Below are 19,019 nucleotides of genomic sequence, written 5' to 3' on the forward strand. Positions count from 1 at the left end.
TATTGAATGAAGATAATATGCTATACAACACTGTAGCTGTTCTATACATCTCTGAAAGCTGTAATAGTGTTTCTTTTGTCTCTTTATATTTTGATAAGTCAATAATATATTTCAATGTACTTTCTCCTTTCATCATCATTTATTTTCATTATTATTATCATTATCATCATCACTATCATTATCATTATCATCATTATTATTATTATTATATTATTACTAGCTGTCTCTTCTGCCTTCACTCTCTCTCAATACTTATCAAAATTAATCATGTCATTTCTCTTCAAATATTCTGCAGTTCTGCAGATCATCAAGGCATGTGAGTACTATTACAGATTGAAGAGAGAGAAGAAGAAGATATTCAAGCACAAAGAGACAGATTATAAGATATGTTATAATACCTTGAAGAGAGTCTGTAAGAGAGCAGAATAATAACAATTTTAAGTAATACTTCTGATAGATTTAGACTGAAGTAAGTATAGAAATAATACAGATGACATCACCTGTGAGAGATTGAAAAAGAAGATAGTGAAGAGTCTCATACAGCAGCAGTAAAATCAGAAGAAGTTCTGAGAATAATTTAAGATCAAGATGAAGAGAGAGAGAGAGAATAAGAGTGTTACTATAAATAAGTAATAGTAGAAGAAGATTGAGAAGATATTAAAGTAGAAGATAAGAAAGTCAAAACTAGTAAGTTTTTTATTAAGAGATAATAATTTTTGATAATACTTCTATTCTCTAATTACTTAGCAGAAGCTGACAGAGGAGAAGAGAATTAAGACCTTGTTCAGATCTCAAATGCACTTCATGATTCAGAATATTGAGAAGACAGCTCTGCTCTCTGAGCATATCAATCTACTTATCACTGAGATGAAACCTGAGACAGTAGACCAGAAAATGCAGGATTTTGAGATGCAGGTTGACCTGGCTGAGAGAGAGCAGCAGAAACTCTTCTCTGAGAAGATAGCAGAGAGTGATTTTAAGATAATTATTATCTCAGATGAGAAGAAGAAGAAGAAGAATGAGAATAAGAAGTGAATTGTGAAGAATGATAAGAAGAATGAGAAAGAGAAGAAAGATAATAAGTAGAAAAAGTTTTTTTCTTTTTATATTAATTAGTTATAAGTTTGTAACTATTCATTAATATTTGAAATTAATTTTAAGTTTTCAAAAATTATGATATAAGTTGTAATCAATTATCAATATCAGAAATAATATATATATATATATTCAACTATCATGTCACTATAATGTATAAGTATCAATATTTTTTCAACATTGATATTCACAATATTAATATATTTTTAATGATATTATCTGATAATGCAATTTAATAACACTCTCTTTCATAATATTAATATAATTCAAGAAATATGACAGAGATTAATCAAGATTGTTTATTTACTTTTATACATTGATAATATTCAATCTGAGTTAGTACTAAAATTATAACTAAGCTAAGAAAGAAGATTATTTTCTTTTATATTAATTCTTCTTACATACATCAGTAATTAGTTATTGAAAATAAATTATCATCTTTCTTAAATTATTATTATATTTTCTGAATTTACTTCTTTCACTTCTTTTATTTCTATTAAAGATTTATAAACTCTTCAAGAAATCACTATGAATCACAAAGTCTATATTGTTTACAATTCAATATAGAATACTCTCTTTCAATTATAATGAATAATTACTTCATTCTTTACATCTGATTTCAGGTTATAAAATTTTTGAAAAACTTAACACAAACACTGAGATGAACTATGAAATAATTATCAATAGATTATATTATAGATTACTGAAGAGCTATCTCTCTGCTATAATCACTGTAACTTCATTCAGAAATATTTATTATAAACTGATCATGATTCTGAAGAAATTTTCTGACATCTGAAGTCATCAGAATACAGATAATAAAAGAAAAATAATCAGAAAATTACTACTAAGCTGATAAGTTACTCTATCAGATAATAATTTGTAATAATACTAACTTTCTAATTTGAAGAAGATTATGTGAAAACAATCATATATCAGTACTCTGATTTCATAACTCTTATCTGATAACTTCTGTGAATAATTAATTTATATATATATATCTCTGAATCTTTCTCTTTAATCAATTTAAAACTCTGAATTCTGAACACTTCTTTAAATACTTAATTCAAATCTTTATATTCTATATCAATTCTGTCTTCAGTTCAATCTTAAGATATACTATAAAGTTAATATATAATATCTAGAATCAGAGTTGAAGAATTATCAAAGAGTGTCTCTCACAGTGAATGTATAGACTAGTATAAATAATCTTACATTTATAAGAGTTATATGTTATTATATTGATGAGAACTGAACTTATTAAGAGACATTAATTGAATTTGAATTATTAATCAGTAGTCATACTGAGGATTATATAGCAGAGATATTAATGACTGTGATTAAAAATAACTATTGAGATATTAGTCTTAGTCTTCTTACAATTACAACTGATAATACTGTGAATAACTATACTATGATGAATAGCTTGAAGTAAAAATTGACTTTGCATTTCTGAAATAATAAACAAGGTCATATTCTCTGTATTACTCATGTGATTCAACTTGTGATATAAACACTGATAATAAATCTTAATATCAAGATAAAGAATAATGAGATGACTGATTCTTAAAATGAGAATGAGATGTAAGTGATTACTCAAGTAACTTTTATATTTATTTTATAAAAGATAATGTTTTTTGATAACACTTTTTAATATTACTTTTTGATAATGCTTTTGAATAATATTACTGTTAATTTTGAATAGATTGACTAATAATTTAAATATCACAGATTCAAAACATTGCTAATACAATTTGTATCTTCTCTAAATAATAATAATAATTTTATAATATTTAATAAATAAACAAATCAGTCATATCACTGACTATGATACAGAATATTAAAATACAGTGAAGTTTAATATATAAGATAACTATTTAAGCTCTTTGATTGTATCAGATAATTAATCATTGAGCACAATACTCTGATCAGAAAAAGATTCAGATATTGAAACTTTCTGATATAAAGTGAACTCAGTTAAAATATGTGATTGATTTACTGTTTCAGTTTTATAAGATAATAAAGATAGTCTTAATTACTTGTATATTAATACTGCAGTCAGTCTGATAAATGTATAATAGTTTATTTACTCATCTTAAGAAGCAGTTGAATCACTTAAAAAGAAATTCAGTCTGAGATAATGCTATAACACAGGCTATTATTACTGTAAGAGATAAACTGACATATTACTACAGTAAAACTGAACAATCTTTTACAGAGTACTATACTGTAGAAGCTCTACTAGATCTCTCTCATTGAGTTAATATCTACACTTCTCAAGATTGAACAGAGAAGAAATATGACTTATATGTTAAATTAGTCTGTGACTACTATAATGCTAACTATCAGAGATTTGAATGAGCAGATGTTAGAGATGTAAAGACAGTGAAATATGATTCTCTAGTAAGTAATAATCTTTGATAACACTTCATATTATATAGAATTATAATACTAACTTTAAAACAGAACTTACATACATTGATTATAACTGAAAATCAGACAAAACTACATACTTATAAAACTGAATTTGATTACTATCTTCAAGATGATTTAATAAATTTACATGTTAAATCAATTCTAGAGTTATAAAAAATTATTAAGAGTATATATTCAACTGTTGCACTGATAATATATGATATTCTGATAATTTCATTGATAGAGATCAGAATGAAGTGAAAGTTCAACTCAAGCTGAGATATTTATTACTATTACTGAGAACAATTATAAGAAGAAATAATCAAGAAACTTATGATTATAAAATATAGAATTATCAGACAGTTTAATATCTCTAATCACAGTATATTAGAGAAGTGTAGTTTTCATAAGAAAGTGAAGAATAAACTTACACAAGAATGTATTTAGTTGTTTCATAAGTATTATCAATAATTATTATCAAATTCTGATTATATAAGTAATCACTGAATAAACTGAATGAGACTGAATTTAATCTTCAGTCTCAGTCTCATTCTGATTTTGAAAGAATGATCATCTTTCACAGTTTATTCTGAGAAATTACTCTCATTTCACTGTTCTTGAATTAAATATGGTCATTTTTCATGTCATTTCTCTCAGAAATGGTTCATTTTCAGATTTTCTTAAGGCTTGATTCTGGTGGGACTCACGCCAAGAAATGTATAAGACCAGATCAAATGGGACCAAATGTGAAATTCATGATCCCGGCGGTCAGTCTAGTCTTCACTCAAGATTTCACATTCTGAGTGAGTTATTAAGCTTAATAAACATCTACAGAATTAGCTGTATATTTTTATATGTAATTTTCTATATACATTTTCATCATATAATATATCACCTTAAAATCTAATTACATTGTTGAGATATGAATGAAAATATTTCATCATCATGATGGCGAAATGGCGGGCGTTGAGTGTAAGCAGGTGTTGAGTGATTAATCATATTACAGAATAAGCTTATTAAGTAAGACTCTAAGTTCTTAACTCTGAAGAAACTGATAACTCTTATTCACTGCTTATAAATCACTGTAAGAGTCACAGATTGATAAAAAGTAGATTATTAACTAATCTTATAAGAATCAGAATAACAGAGATTAGATTAACTGAAAAAAGATAATAAAATATAGAGAGATATATATCTGACTACTAAGCAGAGAGAGAGAGCTTTATAAGCTCTTATAAATAGAGTATATAATATATTTTTATTATTATTATTATTCTTTCACTATACTCATATGCAAGCGGAGCTTATAATGAGTTCTTGCATGATGTTAAATACAGGTCAAGTGTTGATTATACAGGAGGAAATACAGGTGTTGAGACCATGTCAAGATAACAAGAATATAGGAAATACAAAGAAGTAACAATTAAATACATGTGATAATAACTTTCTATTCCAGGAACATAGAGCAATTTGTTGAAGCAATTTATACATCTCTGTATTTATTAGAAACCTGAGGTGCTTGAGTTCCGGATTTAATGCATCCCCTGCAGGTTTCGAACCCACGCGCCTTGGTTTCCCACGCCAAGGCACTACCAGGTGGCCGCATCAACCATTCAGCCACCGGGGCAGTATATAATATATAATAGAGAGATTAAGAAAAAGAGTCTTGATTTTATCTATTTTAAATCAGAATATTTCTATGTAAACTGTCTAAATAAATTAAAATAGAAATTTAAGAAGATATAGGCAAAGTTAGTAACTGTCTTTTTAAGAATCTTAAAGCTGATATCTGAATCTATTACTCTCTCAATGAGAATATATACTTATAGAGAGAGACTGTATTACAGTACTACTATCTTATAAGTATAAAAAGTATTAATAAACTTTAAATCTCAGATCACTGTAGTATTTCTAAAGCTTATAGAGTGAATAAGTGAAGTGATAAAAACTCAGAATCTGCTCTTATAATAAGTAGAATATGAAAACTCAGATCTAAGAGCTGAGAGACTTATAAGAGTTATTTTTTATAAGAGGCCTATACCGAATAGATCAGTATAATATTATAGGTCTTATATAACAAAGAGAAAAACATTAGAGAAGAAAAAGAAAGAGAAAGTGTGAGAATCAGTGATTAAAGTGAATATTTATATGTGTATGTGATGATGTATATAATAAAGCTTCAGAGTGGAAGAATCTATACATGTTCATAGCAGACAAGAATCAGTAATTGAGAATGACTGAGAATCAGAGTGTATACATTCAAGAATGAAGCGGTTGAAATCTGTGAAGTGTAATAGAATAGTCTATATAATTGATCAGGCGCAGCCTGTCACATTAGTTCTCTTTTTTCAGAAGCAGTTCTCATCAGTCAAGAACCTCTGTTTCAGATAATATGAAACTCAGAGTTCAGGTCAGATAATCATATCTGACTCATTTCATAAGATATTATTAGTTACAGCCATGAGATCTCTCATTGAGAATATTCTCAATCTCTCACTCCAGTTCATTATCTTCTTCTATGATGTCTGGCAACTGTCAGTCAGAAGTCAGTTGAGAAGAAAACAGATCAGTGACAGTGCAGCAGAGTAAGCTTGTGTGAAAGATATTATGAATTTCTGATAGTACATCAAGATAATAGTTATGACTATCTAGAACTTCTATCACTTTCTACTTGATATAATGATAATTCAGTGTATGAGATAGACATGTGATCTGTATATTCTTAAGATTCAATTATATCAGATCTTCTATCTTATATTGTTCAGCAGAGTCTCAGTGAACATTAATTCAATCTTCTTAATTCTGTTTAATACTTATTATGAAGGCTTCTGTCTAATCACAGATATCTTAAAGTTTTATTACTATATTATCAGTAGACTGGCCGCTGAGACTATGAATTTCATGTTTAGTCCCATTTGGTCTGGTCTCATACATTTCTTGGCGTGAATCCCGCTGGGACTGGCTATCAAAAAAACATGTAAAGTGACTATATATCAGATCTTACAATGGAACCATGACTTGAAAAAAATGAGAAAGTGGTCTCATTTGGTCCCATTTAGTCCCATTCTTGGGCATAAAGTTACTATTTTTAGACATTTTAAGGTTTTTTTTAGACTATTTTAATTTTTTAAAAAGTAACGCTTTTTGGTAACACTCAAATGAGATTTAAAGTCATTTAAAGCAATAAAAATAATTTAAATTGAGAAGTGGAAATCATGGTCTCATTTGAAAAATGTGACAAGAGTAGACAGTAAGTCCCACTGGGACAGTAGGAGACTACTATCTAATGTTAAAACCGTGTAATGGGATCAGTCGAATTGGTAATGAGACTATCAAAAAATCTGGTCCTGGTCCCAGACACGGTCACACGGTCAGTCTAATTATCAGTGATCTGAATTGAACTGCAGAGATTCAGTGTGAAATGTGTGATTTCTAGAAGATTCAGTACTTTCATGTAATATCTGTGTGTAAGAAAGAACAGACTTATATCTGTTGAAACAGCATCTTTATCATTGATAGTGATCTCTATGTGTAGAAGAAGATTATATCAATCATCTTATAAGTAGTTACAGAAATTACAAAGATAATTCTTTATAATTTAAATTGTTCATTCTGACACATCATCAGTCTCAGAGTGATAGTCAGTTGACAGACAGTATATAATCTTGAGAACTTGACAGATTCTTGTTCAGAGAGTACTCACAAATTGACAGTCTTAATTCAATACTATAGATCTCAGTAATTCATGCATCTGATAGAACAGGCTCTGTAGAAAAGCTTCAGTGACTTATTCAGCATTTATTTTATTACAAGATTTCAATATTACATCTTTGCTCAATCAATTCATAATAATCAGAATGTTTCTATAACTCTTACTCTCAGAGAGATTGATAGTGAAGTCAATTATCACATCTCATCAAATTCTATTAAGAATATTGAGTGATTTCAGCCGATCTTTTCTACAGTTCTTTCATAAGATGATAGAAGAATAATAGTTACAGTTTCAGATAAAGTGTCTGATACTGTTTAATATCTCAGATCAGTAGAATTCTCAGAAGAGTATTCTATACAGTTATTCACAGTCTGAATAATTAGTTATATATGAATTTTACATCTCTTACATTATCTGAGTGTATAAGAGTTCAGAGTGAGAGATTCAGCATCATTTACAGAATTATAGAGTGTTATTATCATTAATTGAATATTCTGAGATGTTGATTCTTATACATAGTTCTGAGGAAAATTGAGGTACTTCTTGATATACTGCTTCAATGAGCACTTGAAGAAGTTCATCAGTTTAAGCTGTTATATGCTATAATTCATCTAGTGTAGATTCAGAAGAAGTTGAGATATCAGTATCAGTGTCAGTATCAGTATCAATTTGAAGAGAGAGTGTTCTAATCAGAGAAGTGTATATAGTGTTATGAGTTGTTTCATCTTGATCAAATAATATCTTCAGATCTAGAAGTTAGTGTTCTCAGTTCATTCAACAGGTGTCTCCTATATTGAAAGACATATCTTACTCTTATCATAAGAGAGCATCTGTTATTGAGTTCTGGCTGCTTAAATAGTAGTGTATTGTAAAATGAAAACAGCTTAAGAACTCAGATTATCATATCTATTATTAAGTGAGTTTACAGATAGTTATAAAGTATTTGAGACTCTAATAATCTGTGATTATCTTGAATTCAGAGATACTTCAGAGTTCAGAGTCTCATTCTTCTAAACAGTGTATAATTGTGAGAAGTTTCTTATTATAGATCTCATAATTGTATTCAGCAGAACTCAGTTTCTTAGACATAAAGACACATGATTATAGAATATTTTTATTATCATATTACAATATCACTTCTTCTATTATATAGTCAGAGAAATCAGCCTCAATAACTATCTTACAATCAGAATTGAATATTATTAGCAGAGAGGTATTAATGAACCTCTTCTTTATCTGTGTAAATGCAGCTTCAGTGTCTGCTAATCATTGAAATACTGAGTCTTTCTTAGTGAGATCTGTAAGTGATCTTGTGATATCTGAGAAGTTTTATATAAATCACTAATAGAAGTTAGCAAATTCAATGAAGTGTCATATATTCTTTATAGTATATGAAGCTTCTCATTTGAGAATGATAGAGATCTTCTCAGAATTCATTCAAATTCTCTTATCAGCTTCTATGATAAAATCTAAGTATTTAGAACTCTTAACTTCAAAATCATACTTATTAATATTGATTGATAGTTCTGCTTCTTGTAATTATTGTAATACTCTTTGTACATGCTCTTAATACTCTTTTCTGAATTCATTGATAAAGATGAGAATATCATCTAGATAAGCAGATACAAACTTATTAAGAAAATCTCAGAGTGCTCAGTTAATATACTTCTGAAATGTAGTAAAGCTATTAGTCAGTTCAAAGAGTGTGACTATTCATTTAAAGAGGTCATAACATGTTCAGAATGCTGTAAGTCATTCATCTTCTTCAGTGATACAAATCTTATGAAATACAGTGATGATATCTAGCTTTGTAAATCATTGAGCTTACTCAATCTGTGCTAGAGTTTCATTGATAAGAGATAAGAAATATTGATCTTTCTTTATCAGTCTGTTCAGATCTCAGTAGTTAACACAGAATTGAAGTTCTTTATCTGACTTCTTTGCAAAGAGAATAGAAGCTGCAGTAGAAGAGTTACTAATATATACGAATTTCTTATCTAACAGATCACAGAGTGTCTTCTGAAGAAGAAGAAGTTCATCTCAAGACATATTTTAAAGAGGGTCTTATAATGACTCAGAGTTCTCATCATTCTTCTTTTCTAACTTGATACTGCAATTCACTTCTGAGTCTTGTCAAGAAGATATATTCATAATATTATCTTATCAGAAGATATCTAGATATTCATGATATTATTAAGAGAGTTTTGTGTGAGAATCTGTTATTATAGTTTAGAATAACTTTTCTAGAGCTTTCTTGATATTGATCAGACTGGCAGAATAGATTGATATATAGTTCTGTTATTAGTGACTTTATCAGTAACTCTGTCAGTGATTTTAATGACTTTTTTTTCAGAGTATTTCATAAGCATTGACAGAGATCTGTGTCAGATTCATAGTCTTATAAATATTATCTTCATGAATTCTATTATTATTAGAGAATATTAAACTTCTGTTTTAAGTATTTAATAAGATGCCTTGTTCAGATAGTCAGGCAAGTTCTAACATCAGATCATAATCAAGATTATTAACTTTATATATATAGATGTCTTCACACTGATATTCTCTAATATCTATGTTTAGTTTTATTATGTAATGAGTACAAACAAACATCTTTTAAATTGTTGAATTCTGTGAGAAGTTGAAGTTTTAATAAGAGAATATACTGAATATTATAATATCTTATAACTGAAGATTTTATCATTGCATAGTAACATAGTCTAGACTGACCGTGTGACCGTGTCTGGGACCAGGACCAGATTTTTTGATAGTCCCATTACCAATTCAACTGATCCCATTACATGGTTTTAACATTAGATAGTAGTTCCATACTGTCTCAGTGAGACTTACTGTCTACTCTTGTCACATTTTCCAAATGAGACCATGATTTCCACTTCTCAATTTAAATTATTTTTATTACTTTAAATGACTTTAAATCTCATTTGAGCATTACCAAAAAGCGATACTTTTTAAAAAATTAAAAATAGTCTAAAAAAAACCTTAAAATGTCTAAAAATAGTAACTTTATGCCAAGAATGGAACTAAATGGGACCAAATGGAACCACTTTCTCATTTTTTTCAAGTCATGGTTCCATTTTAAGATCTGATATATAGTCACTTTACATGTTTTTTTGATAGCCAGTCCCAGCGGGATTCACGCCAAGAAATGTATGGGACCAGACCAAATGGGACCAAACGGGAAATTCATGGTCCCGGCGGTCAGTCTAACATAGTCTGCTGTCTATCATAACTTTTATATTATATATATTATTAATCACAGTAGATACAAGAATTGCATTCATTGTCATTTTCTCTTTAAATTGTTATCATTCAATCTCTTCAAGCTTCTGTTTATAAATTTGAACAGAAGCTAATCTTTTTCCTGTTTCATTGAGATATTCTTATAGTTATCTTCTGAATCTTCCTCTAATGTAACATGATTGATATGAACAGATGTTAATTCATTCTTTGAATGAGAAGGCACTGATCTTTCTCTTAAGTGTGAAGACACATAGGTTGATCAGCAGTTGAAAGTGATGTGTTCTAATCAGTTACAGTTGATGTATACTTCATATTGATGTTGATTGATGACTTCTTCAGAAGTGATCTCAGGAACTCAGAAGTCTGTTCAAACAGTGAAAACTCTTGCTTATGTATAGACATTTAAGTTTATTCAGTTCATAGCATCTGCATCATTGCTGCTACTTCTCTTTGATTCAGATGTATGAGTCACTGAGATGTAACATCTTCTATCACTGTTCTGTATACTTGTGAGCTTGATAAGATAGTCATTCAATGTTCAGAGCTGTGTGCAGAAATCTTCATAAGTCTGGTCTTCATCTACACTTACAAGAGTCTGTAAGAGTTTGAAAGTTTATGTCTTCTTGAGCATACTAATCTTCATTCAATTCTCTCAAGATTGATCACCTGCTTCTAGAATCTTGATGTCAGAGTCAGAAATGAATATTATAAGAGAAGTGTTTCTCTGTCAGATACTCTGTAATCAATCTAACACTTTCTGTTTCATGACAGTGTCTTAGAACAGAATATCAAGATATTTGATAATATTATCAGGCATTTGCAACACTGGTTCACATGCTTTCATTCATGAATGAAACTTCTATTTCACATAATTCTTCAATTGTTCATTGATATATCAATCTTGATTGATTAATGAATCAATGACATCTTCATCTACACTCAGTTTTATAAGCATTTTCATTCTTCATGATGAGTAGAGAGTGAGATTGAAAGTATTGAAATATACAGAGATATCTAAGCATTTCTTCAGCACTTTTGTATTTGATTCTGTAGGTGTTGAAATTGCATGAGTTAATTATTGAATCTCTTTGTATTGAAGTTATTGAGTTGCATGCATATCAGCTATTTATTGTTATTGTAATTTCAACATTGCTTGAAGTCATTGTGGCATCGCGTCTATGCTCGCGTTTGAGAGTTTTATATTATCATTAGACATGGTTATATTATTTTGTCAGATGTGTGATATCTGTGAAATCTGAAGAAGTGTAATCATATGAATATCTTATACATCTGAGTGTCAGAACTCTCAGGTCTTTTACTGATATTCTCTTTGTAAGATCTTATTACAGGGCCAGAGTGACTGATAAGCAAGCTTTTATCTGAGAACTCAGTATTCACTTTAACTGATTATTTCTCTTTCTTACATGTTGTTATATGTTCAGATATCTCTCAATGAATAATTATTTCTAATGAGAAGATGATGAATGTTTTTCTAGTATAAGAGGCCTACACTGAATAGATCAGTATAATATTAGAGATCTTATATAACAAAGAGAAAAATATTAGAGAAGGAAAAGAAAGAGAAAGTGTGAGAATCAGTGATTGAAGTGAATATTTATACATGTATGTGATGATGTATGTGATGGAGCTTCGGAGTGGAAGAATCTATACGCGTTTGTGGCGGCCGAGGATCAGTGATTGAGAATGGCCGAGAATCGGGGCGTACGTGTTCCAGAATGGAGCGGTTGAAATCTGTGAAGTGTAACAGAATAGTCTATATGATTGATCGGGCGCAGCCCGCTACATTTTTGAATTACAAGATCTCTTCAGAACTGAACTCGAAGAAGATTTACTGAAACTATAATTATTATAGATATTATAGATAATATATACTTAAGACTTATATAACTTTACAGATATAATTTATATATAACTACTCACAAGTCAGATGTATACTTCTAATCAGTGTTAGTAAACTTACTTATAAAGATAGAATCAGTTAATACTGTAGAGTTAATTAGAGAAGATAAGCTTATTTATATAATAACTTTATAGTTATGAAAACTAAGCTTCAGATATCACAGAAATATCAAAATCTCACAGAAACATTCAGTTCAGCTAAGACAGCTGAGCTGTTATCTTATTATAAGAAGAATCTGATAATAGATTTAATAGCAGAATAGACACTCTTCTGAGAATTAAGCTATAAGCTCTTTCATTATAAGACAGAAGGTTTGCAGACTTATGTAAAGAAGAATCTGAAGAATAACTTTATTTAATCTTCACAGATCTTCACAGAAGTCTCTGTAATATTTATAAAGAAAAAGAATAAAGATCTCACATTATATATAAACTATCACAATCTGAACTTCAAGACTATAAAGTGTCACTATTCTCTATCTCTAATTGAGAATATAATTAATTATCTCATAAAAGCTGTTATATTCATATACCTGAATACAATTAATACATATATATAGCTGTGAATATAATCTGAGAATGAATAAAAGACTGTCTTTAAAATCACACTGAGATTATTTAAATATTTAGCATTGTCTTTTAGTTTAATTAATATCTCTATAGTATTTCAGTCTTTTATTAATAAAATACTTTATATATATCTGAATATCTTTATAATAATATATCTGAATAATGGGATGATGTACTCTATAAAGAAGAAAGAATGCACTGAGTATATACAAACTGTATTAAAGATCTTAGATGAGACAGAACTGTATATTAAGCTTGTAAAGTATCACTTAAGCGTTTATCAGATTAATTTTCTAGAATAAATAATTACTATATATAATAATCAGATGAAATCTTTACAGATGAGAACTATTCTATTATAATCAGAGTTAACTAGTATTTATAAGATGTATATCTTTCTGAGCTTTGTGAATTTCTATAGATTGTTTATCTTTATATTTATAAGAATCTTCTTAACTCTTATAAATATAATGAAGAGTGAAAATAAGAAGAAGTGATTCTATAAATAAAGAATGAAAAGATTATTAAGAAGAAAGAGCTGTAAGAACTTTCTTATCTCAGACACTTATGAATTCTTTATAAGATTAAAACAGATATTTAAAGATATAGTTATACTGTTATACTTTAATCTCTTACTTTTAATCAGATTAAAGATAGATATCTTCTTCTTTATAATTTCAGAAATAGTCTTATAACTACAGTTAAAAGAGAACTGAGTTTCAGTAGTTTTTTTCTCATAGAAGATACAACTCATAGAGATTAACTATAATATTTATAATCAGAAGCTTCTTATAATAGTGAAATTCTTTTATTACTAATATCACTATTTTAAGAGTCTTATAATAGTAATTACTATTAGAACTGATTATAATAGCTTATAATAGTATACTTTAATCAAGAGACTCTTACAGTAGTAGATTTACTAAGCTCAGAAACTGAGTGAGTTCTGATTCAATATAGAGTATATTAAGAAAACTAAGAACTCAGTAAATAGACTCTCTTACAGATCTGACTATATTAAGAAGATCAGAATAACAGATACAGAGAGACTAGAGAAAAGAGAAAAGCTTTATAAGATACTCAGACTAAGTATTGTAAAGAGATTAACTGAAGAGTCTTTTATTTCTTTATAAGAGAAGAGAAGAAAGAGAGACAAAAAGTCTGTATAACTACTTCTTATAACACTGAGAGTTAACACTCTGAGAATCTCTGTAAAGATTCTTAGAGAGAGTATCTATAATCTGAAGAGTTTATAAGTATTAAAAAGTACTGTAAAAAATCTAATATAAGAGAAAACAGAGTATAAGTCTTTATAAAATCTTCTGTTCAGATTATCAGAACTGCAACTGAAGGATAAATATACTCAGTATATTCAGAACCTGCTTACATCAGGAATTAATTCTATAGAAATAAAGAATTAAAAAGACTTAAATACTCTCTTATAAAGAGATAACTGAATTTATATATCTATGAATAAGTTTCTATATATAGAACTTATTAAAAGATATTATAACTCTTCTCTAGCAGGTCATGTTACAGATATAATAATTAGTAAGTTACTTATAAGAAAATACTTCTGACTGAAGATATAAGAACTTTTAAAGAAGATAGTGAATTCTTATACTATTTATCAGAGTGTATAAGTAGTATAGTTCAGATTATATAAAGAACTTACTTCTCTACTCATCTTATAAAAATCTTGAGAATAGTTAAAAATAAATACTCTTATAAGTCTCTCTAAAAGTAAGAATATATATAATAGCTGCTTTGACAGTGTGCTGATGATAATAGATTACTTCATTAAAATAATAGACTTTATACTCACTTATAAGAACTTATAGTGAAAGAATTTAACTTATATCATTATCTGTGATATAATCTGATTATATGAATTACTTATAAATATTGTCTAAGATAGAGAATTAATCTTTATAAAAAAGTTCTAATCTAATCTGGTAACTATATTAAAGATCTTATGAGATCTAAGTATAACTTTTCATTAACAGACAGATAATCAGATAGAATATCTAATATATATGTTAAAACAGTATCTGTGATACTTTGTCAATTATAATCAGAATGACTGAGTGTATTATTATTATTATTATTATTCTTCAATTATAGATGTATGCAGTCAGAGACTATGACATCTACCTGAGAACTTTTAGTTCTCAGGGTTTTTCCTATATCTGTAAAGTTAACTATTATACATTCACCAATGTCAGATATGCAAAATCAGAAAATTCCAGTCCAGAATACAAAAACTGTTTACAAATTGCAGTATTTTAACATCTTCTGATACTTTGAAACCATTTGACAATATCATGACAAAAGAAAAGAGAACACAGTCTTAAAGATAGACACATTAAATAGATAGATAGAAAAGAATTGAAAGAAAAAGATAAAGTAAAGAGAGACTGTAATAAAACAAATTATTAAAAGATAGTATATAGTTGTTTTAACAGACTATATCTGATTGATTTCCTTCTCTTCATATTCAGATATTTCTGAATTCAGTCATTTTCTTGTAGCTGCTTGAGTTTCTAATAGAAAGTCTATTAAGTATTTAATTCCTGTCTCAGTTGAGAATAAGAATCTTATATTTAATTAATTTAGATCATACTTCTCTTTCAATCTGACTCTGAGACTATTGTATAATGTACAGTGCATTACAATATACTCAGAATTCTCATTTGCATTGCAGAATGAGCATTCTATTGAATCAAATCTATCATCAAATCTTTGTATATAAGATTTGAAATAGCCATATTCTAGTTTCAGCTGTATTATAGATGAGAATATTTTCTTTTTACATTTAATTGAACAGGATTTTCACTTAGATTTTGTTTCAAATCTTGAATAATGTATACTCTTCTTTTATTTCTGCCAGCTTTCATTTCACTTGTCTAAACAAGATTCTTTTATTTTTCTCTTTATAAAAGACCAGAACATAATTTTTTGAATAGATCTGCTTAATTCTGAACTCTTTTTTACAGCTGAATCAGTCATTTCATTGTCATGAATATTTATATGAGTAGGAACTTAGTGTAGATGAATTATTAGCTTTGATATTCTTCTCTTTTGAATTTTTAAAACAGAGTTTAAGATCAGTTCAAGATTCATTTGATTATTATAAATCTGACTATTTCTAAGTCTTTTTAAAGCAGCTTGACTATCAGAGAATATTCATGTCTCTTTTAAACTATTTCCTCTTTTATGAGATTTTATTTCAATGAGTTTGAAAGCTTTTACTATTATAAATAGTTCAGCATCAAAGACTTCAGATTCAGAGTCTAAATTTCAGAAATCTGAGATAAAATTGATATTATCTTCAGTATAAGCAATGTCTGTGTCTAATCTATTTAAATTCTCATTTTTGAAGTCATCTGAATAAATCAGAATAGAGTCTTTTATATTGTTTGTAGAAATTCTCTTCAAATACTGTTCATATTCTTTCTTCTTAGATAGTTCACTTATCTATGGGTCTATAAGAGATTCAAGCTTTTCTCTTCAGAGAGATATCTTCTTATGATCAACTGTTTCAATATTTAAAGAAGAAAATACATTTTTAATCAGTGAGTATAGTCTATACAGTTGAGAAGACATTTTCTTTGAAGAATTATTTTTATTTCAATCAAGAAATCTATTTCAATTCAGTTCATTTTCAGAGTTAATTGAAGAAAATGAAGAAGAGACTCTTTCTCTGATTATATGATTTAAGCTCATCTTTATAACTCTCAGAGCATAGTTCATACAGGTCTTTTCAAATCTAATAACAGAAGAAAGAATTGAAGCTTCAATTTTCATTACTTTAATAGAAGATAATTTGAATAATTTAAGAATTCTTCTGAAAGCTCTGTTTTACAGACTTTGAAAGAGTTCAGTGAAATTCTCTTGATTATTTCATTAAACTTGAACTTCATAATCAGCTACTGAGGTAATACAGGCTATATATAACTGTCTCATAGTCTGGAAGAATAGACCTCTCTCTGTATTTAATAGTCTGATTATGTTGTTTAATAGTCTTTCTGCCTTGACAGTTCTTTGTTAAATGTGATATTTAAAATTCAACTTGAAATTTAATCATACTTCTAATCATTTGATATTTACACTGAGTTTAATCTGTCTATTTAAAAGAGATAGAGATAGTTCTTTCTCATTGAATCTAGAAAAGAAATGAATTAACTCAGTTGTACTGATATTAAATTGAATTTGATTGATATCTGCTCTAACAAAGATTTTCTTTGCAGCTTTTTCAATCACTTTTGAATTCTCTTTGATAGTTTTTAAGCTGTAGACTAGATCATTATTATTCATATAACTCAGAGATTACACTATTCTCATATTTCTATTTTTGAATAGATATACAGTGTATATTGTAAATAAAATGAGTGAGATTGAACATTCTTACAGTACTTCTATTTTTATCTCAGTCTTGTTTTATTTCATTTCATCAAAGAAAAGTTGTATGATTATTTTAGATATAAAACAGTAAAGTCATTTTATTAAAGAAAATAACAGTTTTAATATCTTCAAAGTCTGAATTAACTTTGACTTTGAAACAAGATTAAATGCTTTTTTTATATTAACAAAAACTGCAGTTGAGACCAGATCTTTATACTTTGCTATTTAAATATCATGAATAACTGAGAGAACAGTGTCAATTGCAGAATATTGTTTTCTATCTCTCATTTATTCACTGAATAAAAGAGAATTACTAATAGAGCTTATAAAAGATAGTTGAGTAACTACTATCTTTTCTAAAACCTTTTCTAGATACTTCAATAGAGATATTACTCTATATGACTTAGAAATTGAACTTTTTCTATTAGATTTTACAAGAATCACTTCAGTAGCTTCTCTTCAGTATTCAGAATAATATTCATTTTTCAAGAGATTGAAAAACAGCTCAAAATACTCATTCTTTAAGTAGAAGTATGTATTTTGAATAATAAAGTGATTAATTAAATCAGGCTCTGTCACAGTTCTAACTGAACTTGAGAAGATAGCTGACTCTAATTCATCTTATATAAGATCAGGCCATTCTCAGTCATTTTTATTAATATAGTTAAGAAGTGATATATTCTCTTTCTCTGAATCTGAATCTGATGAGTTTTGAAAGAGAGTTCTTATAAAAGCTTGACATTTTTTCTCAAAAGAGTTTGCTGTATATAATTCATTCTGAAACTTATATTCTAAGACTGGAAGTTTTGCTACACTTCTTGTTTTAGTATAGTTAAAAGCTTTAAAAACTTTCTTTTCTTATACTTCTTTAAGAAATTTATTTCAGCAGTCTGTTTTAGCTCTGTTAATAGCTGAAAAATATTCATTTCTGACAGCTTTGAACTTTTTATCAGAAATTACATCATTCTTTTAATCTCTTCTAGCAGTAGCTAATTATTTTCTTTTAGATGTGATATTCTCATTCTATCAAGGTTTTGAATACTCAGAAGATTTTCTCTTTGAAATATTATCTTTAACACTTATTAGAATAATAGATGTAATGAGCTTCACTCTATTCTCAATCATTTCATTTGAGATGTCTTGACCAGGATTTCAATATAGCTCACTCTGTCTTTTAGATTTTAACAGTTTTATGCTTTCTTCAACTGCCTTTCAATCAGCTTTTTCAAAGTTAAACTAATTAGAGAGAAGAGGATTTTCACTCATTTATTTCTCACTCAGTGAAATATTAAATTGAATAATCTCATGATCTGATCTTGATATCTTATTTAAATTAATAAATCAGTTTACAAGTCTTTTTTTTTATTAGATTTTATAACATGAAGATCAGATCTATAATAGATTTCTGTTTCATATCTTTTTTAAAGAATGTTTATTAATCAGACTTGTTCATTAAAGCTATTGAATACTCAGAGATTCATTCAATCAGATTATCAACTCTTACTGCTCTTTTATACTCTGAATTTCATCAGAGATAATGTGCATTGTAATCTTCTACAATTATAGAGTTTCTTAATAAAGTTATGTTTAGAAATCCTCTATTAATTGTTCAGATATTGTTATTTTTCTTCAATGACTTTTCATT

General features: G+C 27.9%; 1 protein-coding gene across 1 annotated transcript; it reads left to right on the plus strand.

Moving 5' to 3' along the window:
- Positions 1-267: 267 nt before the first annotated feature.
- BDBG_04847 (uncharacterized protein) lies at positions 268-1,035 on the plus strand (the record flags this gene model as incomplete). The annotated part of the gene is made up of 2 exons (XM_031721862.1): positions 268-408; positions 748-1,035. 2 exons carry the CDS (start codon positions 268-270, stop codon positions 1,033-1,035), a joined length of 429 nt encoding a protein of 142 aa, XP_031578360.1.
- Positions 1,036-19,019: the final 17,984 nt, after the last annotated feature.

The sequence above is a fragment of the Blastomyces gilchristii genome, assembly GCF_000003855.2.
Source record: "Blastomyces gilchristii SLH14081 genomic scaffold supercont1.8, whole genome shotgun sequence".
NCBI lineage: Eukaryota > Fungi > Ascomycota > Eurotiomycetes > Onygenales > Ajellomycetaceae > Blastomyces > Blastomyces gilchristii.